This window comes from Acytostelium subglobosum (assembly GCF_000787575.1).
Source record: "Acytostelium subglobosum LB1 DNA, scaffold: scaffold18, whole genome shotgun sequence".
In the NCBI taxonomy this organism is placed as follows: Eukaryota; Evosea; class Eumycetozoa; order Acytosteliales; family Acytosteliaceae; genus Acytostelium; species Acytostelium subglobosum.
Window position 1 is genome coordinate 154047 of NW_012236515.1, and position 15917 is coordinate 169963.

A 15917-nucleotide genomic window follows, 5' to 3' on the forward strand; every position below is an offset into this window, starting at 1 on the left:
AAATCAATGTCCAATGAATGAATGACATTTCCAACATTAGTTGGACCAAGCCTCCTTTATTGTTGTGATCGATCGATATAATTATAAATACAGTACCAGGGTTGATGTGGAATGACCATAACTTAACTCTTTGATCTCCTGTGAGCTTTCAGACGAATCACAACTCCATGATCTTTGGAGTAGTAAAAGATAAACATTCTCTTGGTGACAAGTACTACTGTGACAATGACTGCTATTGATCCTACAACTGATACTACCACAATGGTTGGTATGAGCCAGGCACGTTCAGATGATGAGCCTGGACATGCTGTGGGCGGCCGACTGCTCACCAACACACTAAAGTCTGGATCCAGCTCGCACACGGTACACACAGGCAGACTGATGCCCACCTCAATGCCATCGTCTGTTTGATTGAGTATCGAAACTTGGGAGAATGTTGGACGGCCGTCCGAGAGCACGCGGTCGATGAACCGGCCATACAGCATTGCACCATATCTCTCCATTGTCAGATAGTTGAGTGAGCCAGTGTCCACAGCATCGCTGCTGATACGTGTCGTCTCGCACTCCTGTTGCTTCTTCTCGTCCAGGTGGACTGACGACCGGATCACGACCTGCAACGTGTTCATCCTGCCAAGGTAGCGCCAGTTCTCCATCTTTGCCGACAGCTTGATGCTGTTGGGGTCCATCACCATGTTGATGCCGGCGAACGACACGTTGGTCAACTGGCTGAACTGCCTGACACTGTATGTGAACGTGGCAGTGTCGTACGACGCGCTGTACACCCACATGTCGGCCGTCGAGTTGACCAGCGTCCAGTTGGAGATCAGCCAAGTGTTGACTGGCTTGCCATCGCTGTCGCGCTCGACCACCTTGTAGATTGAGAAGTCAAATGTGATGTTGTTGGTGTTGGTGAGTGTTGTACCGCTGGGGCTGGGCACGACCTGTATTGTGCCATTGTGGAAGTCGAGACAACTGGGTCCGCCCCAATAGTCATTGCAGTAGCAGTGTCCTTGTATGCAGGATCCGCGACCGCTGCAATCAAGTGGACATGGCAGCGTGTTCTCCAAGTAGTTGAATGATCTTAGACCGCTCCAGACCACATTCTTGATCGTCACTGTAATGTTCTTGACACCTGGTGTACCCTCTGGCAGGGTACACAACAGCAAGCTACTGTTGACCATTGTGACCTGGCAAGTCAAGTCACCAATAACAACAATAGTATCCTTTGTATCAGCTGTTCCAAAGCCTCCAAACAATGTTACTACGCCTCCCTTTACCGAGCATGGGATGATGGCGGTCACATAAGGTGTTGCTGTATTGTCGATGGTTGAGGGTCGAGGGTTAGCGAGGGCAAGGGCGAGGGTTGAGGGTAGGGTAAGTACATACGTCTGGTGTACTCATAGGAGTATGTTGCTTGGAATTGACCTCGGGTGGAGTTGACATAGACGGTGACGGTGTAGTTGGTGATGGGCAGGTCAAGTTGATAGAGGTTACATGATAGTGAGTACTCCATAGCAGAGTATACTATACAATTGTATGAACCAATGAGTACTAATACATTGGAGATGTTTTGACCAAAGCCTGCACCTAGTATCTGGAACTCATAACTTAACTGTGGCAAGTTGAAGTATGTCACATTGTTGATCGATATACCAACATCGAAGCGTATACGGAACTTTGTATCAGAGTCATGGAATGCTATATCAATGTATCCATCCTTTGTAAACAGGTTCAACATTGTTTCGTTCATCTGTGTAATCGGGAGACTAAGTCATGTGAGGCAAGGGTTAGGGCGAGGGTTAGGGCGAGGGCAAGGGTTAGGCGAGGGTTGAGGGTAACATACAGGAACTGTGAAGACTTGACTTGAATAAAGAAGTCCAAGTTGTACTTGGGACAGTATATGTTTGAGTTGTTGAAGCCAAGATCAGTTCCATTGAACACCAAAGGCATGGTGGATGTGAGTGTAGATACTGATGTGATGTTCATTGTCGCTGAGTAGTTGATTGAATGGATGAGTGGATGTGTAAGTAGATTGATTGATTGAATGGAAGGTATGTAAGTAAGTACATACTGCACTTGGGATAGTTTGATGGAGGCATGTTGTCTTGGAAGTTTTGGAATTGATTGCCAGTGAGGTAGGATAGGGTCAGGGGATCTTTAAGATGACAGGTGAAGCAACTTGGTAGATCACCTTGTAGTTGATTGTTCTTGAATGATACTGATTTGCTACAATATTCCAGGGGTACTGATCCAGTGAACTTGTTGTTGTCCAGTCTTACATTGGATTGAACCAAATTTGTTGGCAATGGACCAGTCAACTGGTTATTGGCCAAGTTGATAACGATTGTCTTTGACAAACCATTCAGCAATGAAAAGTTAAATGATGTCATTGATATATTATTAATGTTTACTATGTTTATGTGAATGATGGATGGATGGTCAGTGATCAAACATGAATGAATGAGTGATTGCCAGGTTGTACATACATGATTCCAACAAAAGATGAGAAGTATGAGAATGGCATTGTGCTCCATTAAGATTGAATCCAGGCATGTTCTTGATCGTACTGTTTGTATTGTTAGCATCCTGGAATTATTGATTGATTGAGTGGGAGTGAGTGGATACCTACACTTGAGAGTACTTGCTCATGTTGATTGGAGCAGTTGGTACAACAAGATCAAGCTGTTCCAAGTTACTTTTGGAATGAGTAAAGTTAGTGATGTGTTGGATTCCATTAGAGATTGATTGATGGATGACTTACAGTCTCATTGATCCAGATTGCATTGTCTCAAATGGGAATGTCATCAGTGCTCTAATACCCTGTTTATGATTGTCTGTAATGTTGCAATGTGCCAACTGTTTACATTTGGCCAATACTGATAGATCAGCTGTTGCAAAGCTTGGTCCAAGTTGTATATTCCTGTATTGTTGATTGTTAGACATCTTGAGCTTGAGACTGATCATTGTCAAACATACAATAAACTAAGTGAGTTACAAGATGTAAAGTCCAGGCTTGATAGATGTCCATTGAATGTGTTTGGGAAGGTGGTCATCGATGTCTCGAGATATACATCCTTCAAGTTCTTTGGGTCAATGGCAGTGAAGTCCCTATTATATCATGTCATGTGATCGATATGAGTGAGTTAGATTTGTTCCTTCCAATGAGTATGTTAAAACATACAAATAAGTGACCAAGCTGATTGAATCATATATTATAGTTCCAGTGATTGGATTATCTTGTAGTATCAACTTATTGGCATATATTGTTGTGCTATCCAATGTAGTTATACTACAGTTGTTACATGTTCTATATATAATATTATTGGATGATTGTTAGTATTGATTGATTGATTGAGTGAATGGATAATCCAGCGATCTACATACAATGAAACCAACGGACGAGTGGAGTTAGCCACTGTTGACAAGAAGTTGGTTGATAGAAGTGTATTGGTAAGTTGACTAAAGTTGATTGAGTTGGAATGTTAGAATGTGTCCTCGAGGATGGACCGGATCATTGATTGATAATGATTACATTGTTTTCAACTTGGAGAAACTATTGAATAATGTGTCGTTGACCTGTGTTACACCTTTTCCATCCAAGGTACTATTGATGGAAATGATAAGGATTAGTTAGTTAATGATTGTGTTGATAGTTATTGATGATTGATTGATTGAATAATTACATTGAATTGATGAATCCACTATCACAATTAATAATTGGATTGACTCCACAAAATACTATGGCACCATGATCTGATGGCTCTGGGTATATCGATTGAAGTTTGAATAGATTCACTATTTCCACCAGACCATTATCTGTTATGATTCGTTTTATATAACATCGTTAGTTATATTTGTTCGAGTGTTGTGTGTGTTTGAGTGATCGTCTTGTCCTCATCATGTGATCAAACCTACATTCACTCTGAGGCAATGATTGAGTATGTCCAAATGTAACTAGAGTAACTAATAATATGATGGAGATATATAATGTATTCATTATATTGTTGGTCTGTTTAGTTAATATATATGTATGTGATTGATCGTTTGCTTTGATGTTTGAATGAATGATTGACATTTTCAAACACCAAGGTCGGGACATTTGATTCAGTCAATCAAACAATGGACTTGGAGGCAAGAATTGATACCGAACCAATTAATTGTCAAATGAAGGGCTGCCGAAGTTATGTTGGTACATACTTTGATCAATCACCAAAACTTAATGAAGCGCGATCAGCTGTGACTTGCAACCGATTGCATAATGGGTGGTCCAGAGCGATTGGACCCCTTTGATCCCAACCTTGCACAAAACAATGATTTGGAATGAAGTGTGTTTTGCACGAGATTTGATCAGCTCACACACCACCGATCAAGTCGTTTCATCGATGTATGATGATTACAACAATGGGCTATTCCTTAATATATCTACATTATTTATTAGTCTTGTTGTATGTCCTGCAAATATTTGATGTTCGATCCCCAGGGAGGTAGGGCATGTCCATGGACCAACCCCCAGGCCAGCCAGCCAGAGGCTGGACTTCCGAACCCGAGACTCGACCAAACTTGCATGATCATATTACTTGTTGACGGATGCAACTCCACGCTTCTTTAGTGTATCTGGCAGGGTCCTGCCTGCACCATTGTTGTCATCGTCATCGTCTGCGTCTTGACCACCGATGGCACCAAACTTGCGGCCAACTTGATTGGTCTTGAGCCATTGGTTGATGCCCTTGGCCAACTCCTCTGGGAACTGCGTGTGGAAGTAGAGTGTGTCGGTCAGCGGGATGCTGATGCCGTCGAGGTACAGCATCACACGATGCATCTTCTTCTTCTCGTGCACCTCCTCCTTGACAAACACGTGGCTGCAGCGCTCGAGTGGCAGCACGATCTTGTTGCCGACTGCGCGTCTGATGATGTCGATAATGTTGCGGTAGGCTATGATCGCGTTGCCGTCGGCCTTGTCAAAGCTGATCGTGTACTCATCGCGACAATTGAGTAGACCTATCAGTGCGAACATCATCCAGAACACAAACTTGCCCACCCATAGGAACCAATCCTCCGTGTGCAAGAAGAACGGTATCAATCCAATCAAACTAATACCGAATCCCATCGTCCATTCCTTCTTTCTATCACTATGTACAATGACCAATCTTTCCTTATTTGTCTCTTTTATCCTCATCTCTATGTTATATTATATGTATATATATCTTGATTGATTGATTGATTGATTGATTGTGATTGATTGAGTGCACTAGTGCACTCAGAAGTTGATCAAGTGATTGAATGTGTGTGAGTGTGTGTGGGGGGAGGGTCAACGGTTAACTTTAGAAGTTAACGGATGTTATTGATGATACACATAAATTAATAAAGAAAGGTGAGGACTGATGGCCAGTGCACTACAACTACTTGATCTTGAGTTGATCATCTTTGGATCGTTTGTACTCTTCTTTGGCAAAGAATATAAGTAGTGTGGAGGTGGCCGAACAGCCGACGAGTATCCAATTCATGTAGAGTGGCGGGATGGCAGAGCCTAGTAGGATGGATACCAATGTGAAGATGTTGATCAGGAATGAAATGATGGCGGTGCCAATCGACTCGGGCACCGGGTAGGACACCTCCACCACTGCTTCATATATTATCGGATAGTAGCCATTGATCAGACAGCCACCAATAATGTTCACCAACTGGCCCAGCCAGTACCACCCAGGTAGTACACCTGAGCATATCAAAGAGAATCTATATAATTGTGATTGATTGATTGAGTGAGTGAGTGAGTGATTGGAATGATTCCAACGAATGATTGAATGAATGAGACTACTTACATTACAAATGTTATGGTATTGAGTGTGAGGATTGTGATGATGAGTATCTTGTAGTTGTGCACTTTGTCGTGAATGATGCCACAGATTATGCCTCCAAAGAGTCCGGCAAGGATACCCCAGAAGCCAAGCCATTTGGCATCGGAAGCGTCAAACACTGGCGCGACAATCTGTGTGAGCACGGTGGACCACGATCCATAGGTGCCCGACGTGATGGCCACGGACGCAATCATTAGAGTGGCCGATGGCTCGCGAAGCACCTTGAGCGACATGTTCCACAGCTCCTTCCAGCTCTGCAACAGTGTAGTCTGTGGCTTTGGCTCGTTGGCCGCCAGCATCGCAGAGGCGCTGGGCGGGGTGGGCGGCTGCTCGGGGAAGTAGATACATATGGCGATGAATATCAGCAGGCCCGAGACAGCCTCGGCCAGCAACAAGTATCGCATCCTCTCGCCAGTGGTCGCGTATAGTGAGAGGAGGAAGCCGATGGCGCTGCCACTAAAGTTGGCCAGCGTGCCGATGGCAGTGGAGAACGTGCGCTCGCTGGGGCTGAACCAGACGTTGGACAGCTTGGTCGGCACGATCATAATGCATGGGCCGCCCGCTGCGTTGAGCGCCTGCGCCACGATGATCAGACTGAACAGGTTCTCGCCCTGGCCGGGTATCGAGCGGATCACGCCACACATCGTCACGAGGAATGAGGCAATGAGAAGATTGCGACGAATGCCAACTTGATTGATCGACCACATAAAGATCAGCAAGAATGGCGCAAAGATGATGGCAGCGATCGCCGTCAAATAGTCAATGTCCTTGATGGGAACGTTATAGTATTGTGAGGCCAGCTTTGCAATCGTAGGGAATGTGATCCAGAAGTTACATTGATTGAGTGACAACAATGTGAAGATGGACAATACCCACCATCTTCGTTTATAAGTTGTGAATGTCTGTTGATTGTCTTGTTGTTGTTGCTTGCCATGTTTATCTTGCTTGTCTTGATCATGTAGTATTAGTGGATTAGGTTGTGGTGCCATGTTGATTGAATGACCAGGCCATGGACCAGGCAATGATGAGTTGTAGAAGCTTGCATTGCTACTTGATGTGTTTGAGTCTACAGTGTAAGTGTTTCCATCTGTATAACTATAAGTATTGTTATTATTATTATTGTTCAAGATTGGTATTGATTCATCATCTTGGTCGTAGTCCCCATTTATCATTATTATATTAAATTATCTTCTTGATATTTATCTCTATTCTTACAACCTCTAACTTTGTCAAAAGCAAAAAAATCTTGCGCAAAACCCAACCTCTGTTGGAAAACAAAACAACAACAATTCAATTCAAACAAACACAACAACTGACTGGACTGGATGACTGAAAGGTGTGTGTTTTGATCTGTGTCTGTCAACCAGGAATAGCATCAATCAATCCTGGGTATCTGTGGGGTGTGATGGGTACGGACTTCAGGACCACGATCTTATTCCAAAGAAAGTTCACTAATGATTCATCAATCTCAGATCAGACACACCACACAACCAATCAATCTTAGTTTAATAAGTAAAGGAATAAAAAATATCTGAAACATACAATCACTCAAACAGTCTTGTTTGAATCAAAGTGATGAATGAATGAACTACATACGACGTTATAAATGACGATAGTTATCTCTAAATATGTTCTTTGGATGATGAAACGAAATACTGTGAATGACATTGACATCAATGAGTCATTACTTATCTAGACAAGGTTCAACAACAAGATATTTTAAAGTGATCGGCTCACCATAACAACATCACCCATTACATACTGCTTGCCCACATTGTGTGTTTCGTTTCGGAACTGGAATCAAACTTACAACAAACACACCCCCTCACACTCACCAGCCTATTGACAGACATCAACAAGATGTTCTTGGTTGTCACTAATGAGACAGAAAGGACCTTCACTCCTACAGATCTAAGTTGTGTTGTCATTATATAAACATCATGTTCATTTTTTATTGTTATAATAGTATATATTACTACTAATTATGGATAACAACAATAACAATAACAATGAAGACTTGGCAATCATTGTCAATGATGTTCATAGAGGTTATGGCAACACAAAGGTCATCACTGGTATGAACCTATGTGTCAAACGAGGTTCAATCAATGGTCTAATCGGTCCATCTGGTTGTGGTATGTATCATGTTGTTACATTCAATCACATGATCACTCTCACTCACTAACTCAATCAAACAAACATAAAGGTAAGACTACATTGCTCAAGATTATACTTGGCAGATTGATACCAGACTCTGGAAAGGTGTTTGTGTTTGGATCACAGCCACATACTAGGGGTCATAATGTACCTGGATCGGACATTGGATATGCCCCACAAGAGACTGCACTGTATGATGACTTGTCGATCGGTGAGACATTCAACTTCCATCAAGCAGTGCATGGTATGTCAAAGGAATCATTCCAGGAGCGAAAGACATGGTTGTGTTCCTTCCTCGAGTTGCCACGCGACTCTCGTATCGTTGGCACACTGTCTGGTGGCCAGAAGAGAAGAGTATCTCTGGCTGTGGCCCTGCTGCACAATCCCAAACTGCTGATTCTCGATGAGCCAACTGTTGGTGTGGACCCATTGCTGCGATCAAGAATCTGGCAACATCTTCGTGAGATTGCCAAGGTTGGTGTCACTGTCATTGTCACCACGCACTACATCGAGGAGGCCAGGATGGCCGACAGGGTCAGCATGATGCGCTACGGTAAGATCCTTGCGCAGGGCGTGCCTGACCGCCTCATCACCAAGTATGCCTGTGACAACTTGGAGGAGGTGTTCCTGAAGCTTTGTCTCTCGGGCGATCAGCATCTTGACAATGATCCCGATGGAGGCAACAGTGAAGATGGAGTGATCAACACTCCGGCGGCCGCCCAAGAGGACGAGGAGGCTGTTCCCGATGTCTATCAATCAAAAGTGGACGCGGCTAAACTCTACTATGCAAGCGACTCAAACATTGAGAACACACCACTACTCTCACAAGCTGGCAACAATGGAAACATGACTACCTCTGTTGCTGGTCTTCAAGGAACAGTGAGCTTCAAGAGAAGATTCCAACAAGTCTTTGCCATCGCAAGGAGAAAGATAACTCAAATCTACAGGAACAAGGTGGTCTTGTTCTTTGAAGTGTTGGTAAGTTGATCTGATTGATTGATGAATGAGTGATGTAGTGATTGGATACTAACTTTGATCTCCAACTCCATGTTACACAGACACCTGCCATCCAAATCTTCTTGTTCTTCATTGCCATTGGAGCTACACCAAAGAACTTGTCATTTGGCATTGTGAATAAGGATGTTGGTATCGGACCACCATTCAACATCAACATTGGAGATGACATCATTCAACAACTTGGCAAATCCGGTGTCTTTGACTTCCACTACTTCAACACAACTCAACAAGCATTGGACCAAATCAAGAATGGCAATAGTATGTTGCGTTCAACCTCCAAGACTGGCGACCATACTAACCTCAAACAATCAAATATCTTAAGGTTGGGGAGCATTATATATACCAGAGAACTTTACAATGGCACTTCCACAGAGATTTGAGAACCTTACCAATCCATATTGGGTCAATCAATCAAACGTTGACCTATATCTCGACTTTACCAGTTATCAAATCACCTTGATCATTGAGCAACAGATATCCGTAGCCTTTGAGAGTATGTTCACTCACTCATCCCCTCACCCTCACCCTTACCCTAACCCAATCAACAAAAGACATTGCCAATAGCTTCAATATATCAATCAATCCAGTACAGGTACAGCCGCCAATCTATGGAAAGACATCGACTACATTCCTCAGTTTCCTTGCACCTGGAATGATTGCGTTGATCACATTTGCTCATGCCATTGGTATCTCATCAGTGTCATTCGTGAGAGAGAAGATAGATGGCTCTCTGGATCGTCTGTTCGCCGTTGGTGTCAATGTCCCCGTGTGTCTCGCCGGATCATTCTGTGCACACATCCTCCTCTTGCTCATTCAAACCACATTGCTCATGCTGATCACAGTGTTTGGATTCAAGATTAGTATCGAAGGCGATGTAGCCCTAGTCATCTTAATGCTCATCCTGTTGGGCATTGTCGGTATGAACATGGGACTGGTGATATCATCCGTCGCCGTCATTGAAACCGAGGCAATCCAACTAAGCCTTGCGTCATTCTTCCCAAGTTTGCTGCTGTCCGGTGTGATGTGGCCAGTGCAAGCGATTCCCCCATGGTTCTCCTGGATCAGTTACGCCCTGCCCACGACATGGGCTGCAGAGGCTCTGCGTGATATCATGATCCGAGGCGCTGGTATGTCTTTCCGCAAAGTGTGGCAGGCATATCTGATCGTTACCGCCTGGGCCGTCTTCCTTCTGATCGTTGCATCATTCAAACTTAAGGACCGCGAGTCCAACTTCTCCCTTGTGAGATACATCAAGTCACGCTTCCAGAAGAACAAGTCAACCATCGCTAGCAACTAAGGATCACATCCACCCTCCACTCCCCTCCCCTTCCCTTCAATCGAATAAATAAATCTATCATGGAATGATACCAAATACGTATACTAGTAGGTTGAGGTGAGGATAGACCATCTCCAGTGAGCTCTTCACATTGTTTATGAGTTGGGATAGCCGTTCGTTCAATTTAGGAGGTTCTCCACATTCATCGATGTTGTGGAGCTTGAGCTGCTGCTGTTGTTGTTCCCGCTTCCTCCGCCACCGCCGCTTCCTCCGCCGTTGTTGTTATTATTATTGTTGTTGTTTTTTTTGTTTGGATTGTTTGTTTGAGTGAAGCTTAGTTTCTTGTTCCTTCCAGGTCCAACACGTTCGCTTGGAGGTACTTCGGCTGCAGCCTTCATTGCTGTCTTTATCTCTTTCTTTACCAACTTGGCATAGTGCAGTCCACAAGCATTACATAAACTAAATGGGTCAGATGTACATGGTTAGAATGCATGTCCAAGTAACTGACTGGCTATGCCAATACAATACCTTTTACCTCCGGCTGGACCTTTGCGCCATTCTGGCGTTTGTGTCGTACCACAAGATGTGCAGAATGGAGAAAGCACCCTCTTCTTGTTATGATCGGTTGTGCCTCCAGGCCCTGCTTGGTCCTGGAGCGCGGGTGGGATGGACGAGGTGAACGAGGTCATAATAACACCTGGTCCAGTCTTTCGAGACACCATTGACACTGTCCCCAGTGCCACTGGTCCATGTTGCTTTGAAGGTGCTTCCAGGGGTATGATAATGTTTGGGCTTGACATTGTGATTGTTGTCATGTCAGCAGACACCAATGCCATGTTGTTGTTGGTGCCAGAGTTTCCACCACTGCTAGTCGTGGCACCACTGTTTCCGCTGCCAGTGTTGGAGCCACTACCACTGCCGCCGCTAGTAGTACTGCTGTTGGCGCTGGTGTTGCTACCGCCGCTGGCGTTGCTGCTGGTGTTGCTTCCACTGCTACTGGTGCCGCTGCTACTGATGAGGGCTGGGGACGTAGTGCTGTTTGTTGCCTGGTGAGGTGTAGGTAGTGGTGGAGAGGGGGCAGTAATAGAATCGTTGGTCTTCTTCTTCTTCCTGAACCGTCGGGGCCGCATCAGAGGGACGCTGATGCGCGTCCTCTCCTCCACTGTGTTTCTTTCCAATTGTTGGGTGACCGTGTCAATCATCCTCATCAAGTCTGTGCCCTTCTCCTTTAGAGTCTCTAGCGTCTCCTCGGTGATGCCGTTGGCCAAACCAGTCTTTGCCATCTTTGATATCTCTGAGCTGATGTCTCTGATCTCTATCCACGTCTCTTGTTCATTGGGCATGACGCTGTAGAGATGATGAGATGTGGACGAGGTGACTGCATCGCCTGATGATTGTTGTTGTGGCAGTGACGATGCAGATGGCTTTGATGTTGTCGCGCTACCACTGTTTGGGCTCTGGCTGTGGCTGCTGGGGAAGACTGGCGGTGATGATGTGTTTGTTGAGCTGTTGGTGGTCGTTGATGTTGTCGATGTCGATGTGGTCGATGTGGTCGATGTGGTCGATGTCGTCGAGGAGTTAGTTAAATTGACATCGGTCGGTAATGATATGTTTAGAGAGCCAGTAGTAGTCATCGGTATAATGTCGTTGTTGTCGTTGTTGAAGTTGTTGCTGCTGCCACCTGTGACACCAACATTGATTGTGGTGTCAGGACTCAGCGAATCATCTGGCGGCAGAGGTGAGCTTGGTGGTGGTGATGAATGAAATGACGAGGAGTTTGGCGACAGGTAGTCAAAGAACTGCTGCTGTTGTCTCTCTTGTTGTTCTTGTTGTCTTTGTAATTGATCTCTTAGATGTTGATATTGATTATGTTGATGTTGTTGTTTTTGTTGTAATAGTTGTTGTTGTTGTTGTCTATGTTGTTGATGTTGAGCAAAGGAAGAAGATGATTTACGAAACCGGAGAGATTCCAGTGTTCCGAACTGAGGTTGATGTTGTTGCTGTTGTTGTTGTTGTTGTTGTTGATGTTGTTGTTGTTGTGGGTTATCCATATCTTCTTCTTCTTCTTCTTCAAAGTTGTTGATGATATTGTTGTTATTATTATCGAAATATGAAGTGTTGCCAGCAGTAAAGGATGACAATCTTTGGTGGTATTGGCCGTATTGGCTATGTTGGCTGTGTTGGTGGTGGTGTTGCTGCTGAGTTTGTTGTTGGTGTTGTTGAGTTACATTTGAGTTACTTGTTGTAGTTGTGGTTGGTATTGGTATAAATCTAGGTGGTGGATAATGACTATATTGTTGTTGTTGGGGTGTTATTAATTGTCTGTGTTGTTGTTGTTGTTGTTGCAAAGGAGATGGAGGCGCATTATAAAATATATTAGATGATGTAGTTGTTGTTGTTGTTGATGTTGTTGTTGGTGCTGCTGGAGGAGGAGTTTGCGTTGTCTCAGTGTCTGCTTCAGATGAAGTTGCTATAGATTGTTGTTGATGCTGATTAAACTGCTGTTGTCTGTTCTGTGTATAGAATGGTGGAAATGAGTCTGATCGGAATGGCGGTGGCTGATGAATGTATGAGTGATGGACAAATTGATGTTGTTGCTGAGGATGTTGTTGTTGCTGATGCTGTTTAAATGTGGGTGTTGGTGGTGTTGTTGGTGGTGGCACCTGACTTTGACTATGTTGACTTTTGTGAGTCTCATCCCCATCACTCCAGAATGGTTTCATGCTTGATACAGAGCATTGATGGTTTGGGTGCTTGCTGACGACGCTTGAACTACTGGGGGGTGTCAGTCGGCGGTAAGTCAACACACAAACTGGAAGGGAACAATATAAATGATATATCTATATTGAGATATATTAATATGATATATGAAGTGTGTGGTGAGTGGGGAGGTGTGTTGATCGATCTAATCGGTTTGAAATGGTTTGGATTGATTAGTTTGATTGGTTGGTTTGAATACCAAGTTTATCAACAACGTGTGAGTGTGTTTGCAAGTTGCAAGGGTCGTGATTGATTGAGTGAGTGGAGTGAGTGAGGTGTGGGCTGACAGAATGACTGAACTGAACTGAACTGACTTGAGCCAGGTCCAAATGTCGTTTCGTCCTTGTTCAAGTTTATATAAATAGTAATGTACTAACTATAGTTATAGAGGTTTGATAATGAATGGAAATTTGGGTAAGCAATGATAATTCATTCATACATCATTGATCATCGCATTTGTTCATTCATTCTTTGTTATTCATTGATTGGGGGGAGGGGCAAGGCCTAAGGCAGGGTGTTGACTTTCTCGCCATCTCGCATAAAGGTGATAAATATGAATGTGTATGTTGCGAATTTGTAAGACAGAATGTAGAGAGAGTTGTATTGATCGCACATACAATAGCAACAACAAACTTGTTGATCACGTCCAACAATTAGATTGAGACTATTTCTCTGGACCCCCCTCGCTCTCACACAATAGAGAAGTGTCTCACGTGACTTCCTTTGCTTTCGAAGTTGGACGAGGCCTTGCCCGACCCACTGGTTCTTTCTTTGCATTGGCACCCCGTAGATATCGATCAAGTATTGTGTTTGTGTGTAAGTGAGCAGGTGATAGGGGAACAAAAAATAATGATCAAAAAGAGAGCGGATGGAACTGATTGTTGTAGCTTAATTCATTAAGGAATGGGGGCACCCTTTAAGTGATTAGTGGGTGGGATGTCAAACGGTACTGATGACCGGTCACTCTTTGATTTTGATTTACAACGAGGTGTAAAAGATACAACAATGACAACAACAATATGAACAATTCTAAAATTAACATAAAAATGACGATATTAACTTTGGATATTAAGTGATTTATGTTCATGTATGTTCATGATTATTGTTATGGTCATGGTTATGGTTACGGTTATGGTTACGGTTGTGGTTGATGTGCAATTGTAATACAAAGAGGATAATTAAGAAGTAGTACTACAATAATATTTACCTTTTACTTTTTAGGAGTGTAGTGAATGATTAGGATTGTTAAACTCTGGAAGATATTATCGTATCGCCTACAGGTCTGGACAATGATTCATCAAACAATCAATTCATAATGAAAGTATACGTTCATTAACTCTCACACTCATTAATTCAAGAGTTTAAACAAATCGATTACATTGAGGGTTAGAAGATCCGAAAAGGATCACTCGGTCTCTCAATTGATGAAGATATTTTCCAGTTAATGTTATGTTACTTCCTTTACTGCTGGACACTTGTTCAAGAATCATCACAAAAATATCCCTAGACAATGTTTGAGGGTTCATTTAGGAGGTTGAGTCGGGAGAATTTCCCTAGATACCATCGTCGATCCAAATACTAATGAGAGAGGGTTGTTAAGTGATTGTTAGGTGACACCGTTCTTGAATAGAAACATAAATCGATAATGTATTCATTCTACCCGTCCCTTATCTATTAATAGATTGCTGTTAAAGTGTGATGTCATCCAAATAACTTCCTCTTTGGAAAACAATTGTGGACGACTCGTTAATTAATAAACCTAAATTAATATCAATAAAAAAGACTAGAACGACAAACACACACCAATCAATTTTGACACTAAACCAATCATTCATGATTGACTGCAATGAATTTAGAATCACCCTCGATCAACAACGTCTGACAAATAACGTCCCATATGTTAAAGTCATTCCGCATCACTAATGGAGGTACCAGTGGCATTGGCAAGCTCACCTCAGCAAACAACTTCAACTCATCACGGCGGCCATCAACTCAAGACTCGGAAGATGATGTGGAGTTTGATGAAGCAGAGGCAGATTATGATGATGATGCACTTGTCGTTGATATTGAAGTTATATTGCCAGAATCCAATCAAGGAAGTGACTTTGCCACACTCATATGGGATAGTAGTATAGTACTATCATGGTACTTGATCAATGTATTGTTCTGCAGCAACAACAAGAAGAACATACCCTTGATGACGACAACACTTGAACTTGGTGCTGGAACTGCATTGCCTTCATTAGTGGCATGCTCATTGGGTGCAGACACAATCATCACTGACAGGCTGGGGTCTGACTCCAATGGTATCTTTGAGAATGTACGCAACATCATAAGACACAATCAAAACAATGGCTCATTGATCAACAAGCTATCACCTCGATTCATTGAACTATCATATGGAATGTTCTCATCTCAAGCCTTTGAGTTGCCATCCGTCGATTATCTATTTGCATCCGACCTCTTTTATAACAATACTAGAGGTATGTTATGATATGTATAATCAATCAATCATTTATTCATTCGTTCATTCGTTCACTCAATCAATCATAGACTATGACGACATATTCTCTACATTCGCATTCTTTGCCAACAAGAACAAGAATATCAACATACTATTCTGTTACCAAGTTAGGTCGTAAGTGTAGATTGTTACCCAACAATGTTGGACATGTACTAACCTATCCTTGATATCAGAGTTGAGAAGACAATATCCTACTTGATGTCAAAGTGGAACTTTGTTGGAGAGGAGATTGAGAAGGACTTCCTGCCGATGGATGTCGAGCTCAAGTCAGAAGTCATCTTGTTTAGGATACGACCCAAGTCACATTCATCATAAGATGCTTTCTTTG

General features: G+C 43.1%; 6 protein-coding genes across 6 annotated transcripts; 2 read left to right on the forward strand and 4 right to left on the reverse strand.

Annotated features, from left to right (window-relative positions):
* Positions 1-122: 122 nt before the first annotated feature.
* SAMD00019534_083640 (hypothetical protein) lies at positions 123-3997 on the reverse strand (the record flags this gene model as incomplete). The annotated part of the gene is made up of 13 exons (XM_012896255.1): positions 123-1312; positions 1387-1766; positions 1844-1991; positions 2072-2410; positions 2487-2566; positions 2630-2695; positions 2762-2920; positions 2977-3108; positions 3182-3307; positions 3385-3459; positions 3533-3604; positions 3684-3816; positions 3916-3997. 13 exons carry the CDS (start codon positions 3995-3997, stop codon positions 123-125), a joined length of 2982 nt encoding a protein of 993 aa, XP_012751709.1.
* Positions 3998-4579: 582 nt separating this feature from the next.
* SAMD00019534_083650 (hypothetical protein) lies at positions 4580-5185 on the reverse strand (the record flags this gene model as incomplete). The annotated part of the gene is made up of 1 exon (XM_012896256.1): positions 4580-5185. A coding segment is annotated over one exon (606 nt), but the record flags the coding sequence as incomplete, so codon positions are not given.
* A 217-nt stretch (positions 5186-5402) lies between these two features.
* SAMD00019534_083660 (hypothetical protein) lies at positions 5403-7027 on the reverse strand (the record flags this gene model as incomplete). Its single annotated transcript, XM_012896257.1, has 2 exons — positions 5403-5733; positions 5820-7027. Coding segments are annotated over 2 exons (1539 nt in total), but the record flags the coding sequence as incomplete, so codon positions are not given.
* A 794-nt stretch (positions 7028-7821) lies between these two features.
* On the forward strand, positions 7822-10320 carry SAMD00019534_083670 (hypothetical protein; the record flags this gene model as incomplete). The annotated part of the gene is made up of 5 exons (XM_012896258.1): positions 7822-7990; positions 8062-8990; positions 9071-9287; positions 9352-9522; positions 9578-10320. Coding segments are annotated over 5 exons (2229 nt in total), but the record flags the coding sequence as incomplete, so codon positions are not given.
* Positions 10321-10484: 164 nt separating this feature from the next.
* Positions 10485-12356, reverse strand: SAMD00019534_083680 (hypothetical protein; the record flags this gene model as incomplete). The annotated part of the gene is made up of 2 exons (XM_012896259.1): positions 10485-10764; positions 10834-12356. 2 exons carry the CDS (start codon positions 12354-12356, stop codon positions 10485-10487), a joined length of 1803 nt encoding a protein of 600 aa, XP_012751713.1.
* Positions 12357-14962: 2606 nt separating this feature from the next.
* On the forward strand, positions 14963-15904 carry SAMD00019534_083690 (hypothetical protein; the record flags this gene model as incomplete). The annotated part of the gene is made up of 3 exons (XM_012896260.1): positions 14963-15548; positions 15619-15703; positions 15763-15904. The coding sequence occupies 3 exons, from the start codon at positions 14963-14965 to the stop codon at positions 15902-15904; spliced, it is 813 nt and encodes a 270-aa protein (XP_012751714.1).
* Positions 15905-15917: the final 13 nt, after the last annotated feature.